At 34.4% G+C, this 1,066-nt stretch overlaps 1 protein-coding gene across 1 annotated transcript; it reads left to right on the forward strand.

Annotated features, from left to right (window-relative positions):
* On the forward strand, positions 1-549 carry GO595_001552 (uncharacterized protein; the record flags this gene model as incomplete). Its single annotated transcript, XM_067914363.1, has 1 exon — positions 1-549. The coding sequence occupies one exon, from the start codon at positions 1-3 to the stop codon at positions 547-549; it is 549 nt and encodes a 182-aa protein (XP_067778342.1).
* Between the last annotated feature and the right edge of the window lie 517 nt (positions 550-1,066).

The raw sequence follows: 1,066 nt of genomic DNA on the forward strand, positions 1-1,066 counted from the left end.
ATGTTAGGTAATTGGAAACCCAGTAAATCAACATTAAAAGCATGGATAGCAAATTCAAAGAAAACACTCAAAGTATCAAATTTAACGCCTAAAGGAAGGAAAGGTTGTAAGATTACAGAGGAAGTAATCCTATGTGTCATAACAACACTTATGGATTATCTCCAATGGACTGGGATTCAAAGAACAGAATATCTCAACCTTAGATCAGGTATATTCGAAAAAGGTAGTGGTATTTCAGTTAGATCTGTAAATCGATTGATATCACAGTTGCATTTCCGTGCTAAATCAATCAAATGTTTTCCTCCGGCCAGAAATACAATAGGACTAATGATACTAAGAGCTTTTTGGGCAAGTATAGTTTTGGAAATTGCACAATTATCAAATGTTTTATTTATGTTCGTAGATGAGGCTGCTGTAACACTGTTACCAAATACAATTAAAGGTAGAGCATTAATTGGAGTAGTTCCTGCTGTAGAAGGAATCCTTGCACAACATAAACTCTCAATTCTCTCCTGTGTCATCCCAGGGTTCGGTGTTATAAGTAGGTGATTCAGAGGAAGCATAAATGGTAACGATTATGCTGTATTTATCCGTGAAGTAACAGATCTTATTAAAAGGGCAGTATGCTCAGGTAGTAATAAGATTTGCTTAATTCACGATAACTGTAAGATCCATAAGACATCCGAAACTCAAAGGGCAATTAAAAATATGAAAATCAATGAAATCCCAACCGTACCAAATAGCCCTCATTTGAATGAGGTCGTTGAAGCATATTTTGGCTTCCAAAAAACGGAAATGGCAAACTTTGATTCTACAGCTCTCATTTTTGATGATACACTGGAAAATGAGATCAAAAAAAGATGGGCTAAAGCAGAAATCAAGCTCACGGCCAAAAAATCAGAAAGATTTTACGCTAAATGGATGGCTATTCTTGAAATGTGCAAAAATGGTCAACCAATCACATCTAAGAGAATAAAATGCAATGAAAGTTTGCTTTCATCCATAAGAAACAAAGTTGTTATTTATAGGTTGAAAGAAGAATCTGAATAATGAATAATAAATCATT

Source organism: Histomonas meleagridis (genome assembly GCF_020186115.1).
Source record: "Histomonas meleagridis strain 2922-C6/04-10x chromosome Unknown contig_145, whole genome shotgun sequence".
Taxonomy (NCBI): domain Eukaryota; phylum Parabasalia; order Tritrichomonadida; family Dientamoebidae; genus Histomonas; species Histomonas meleagridis.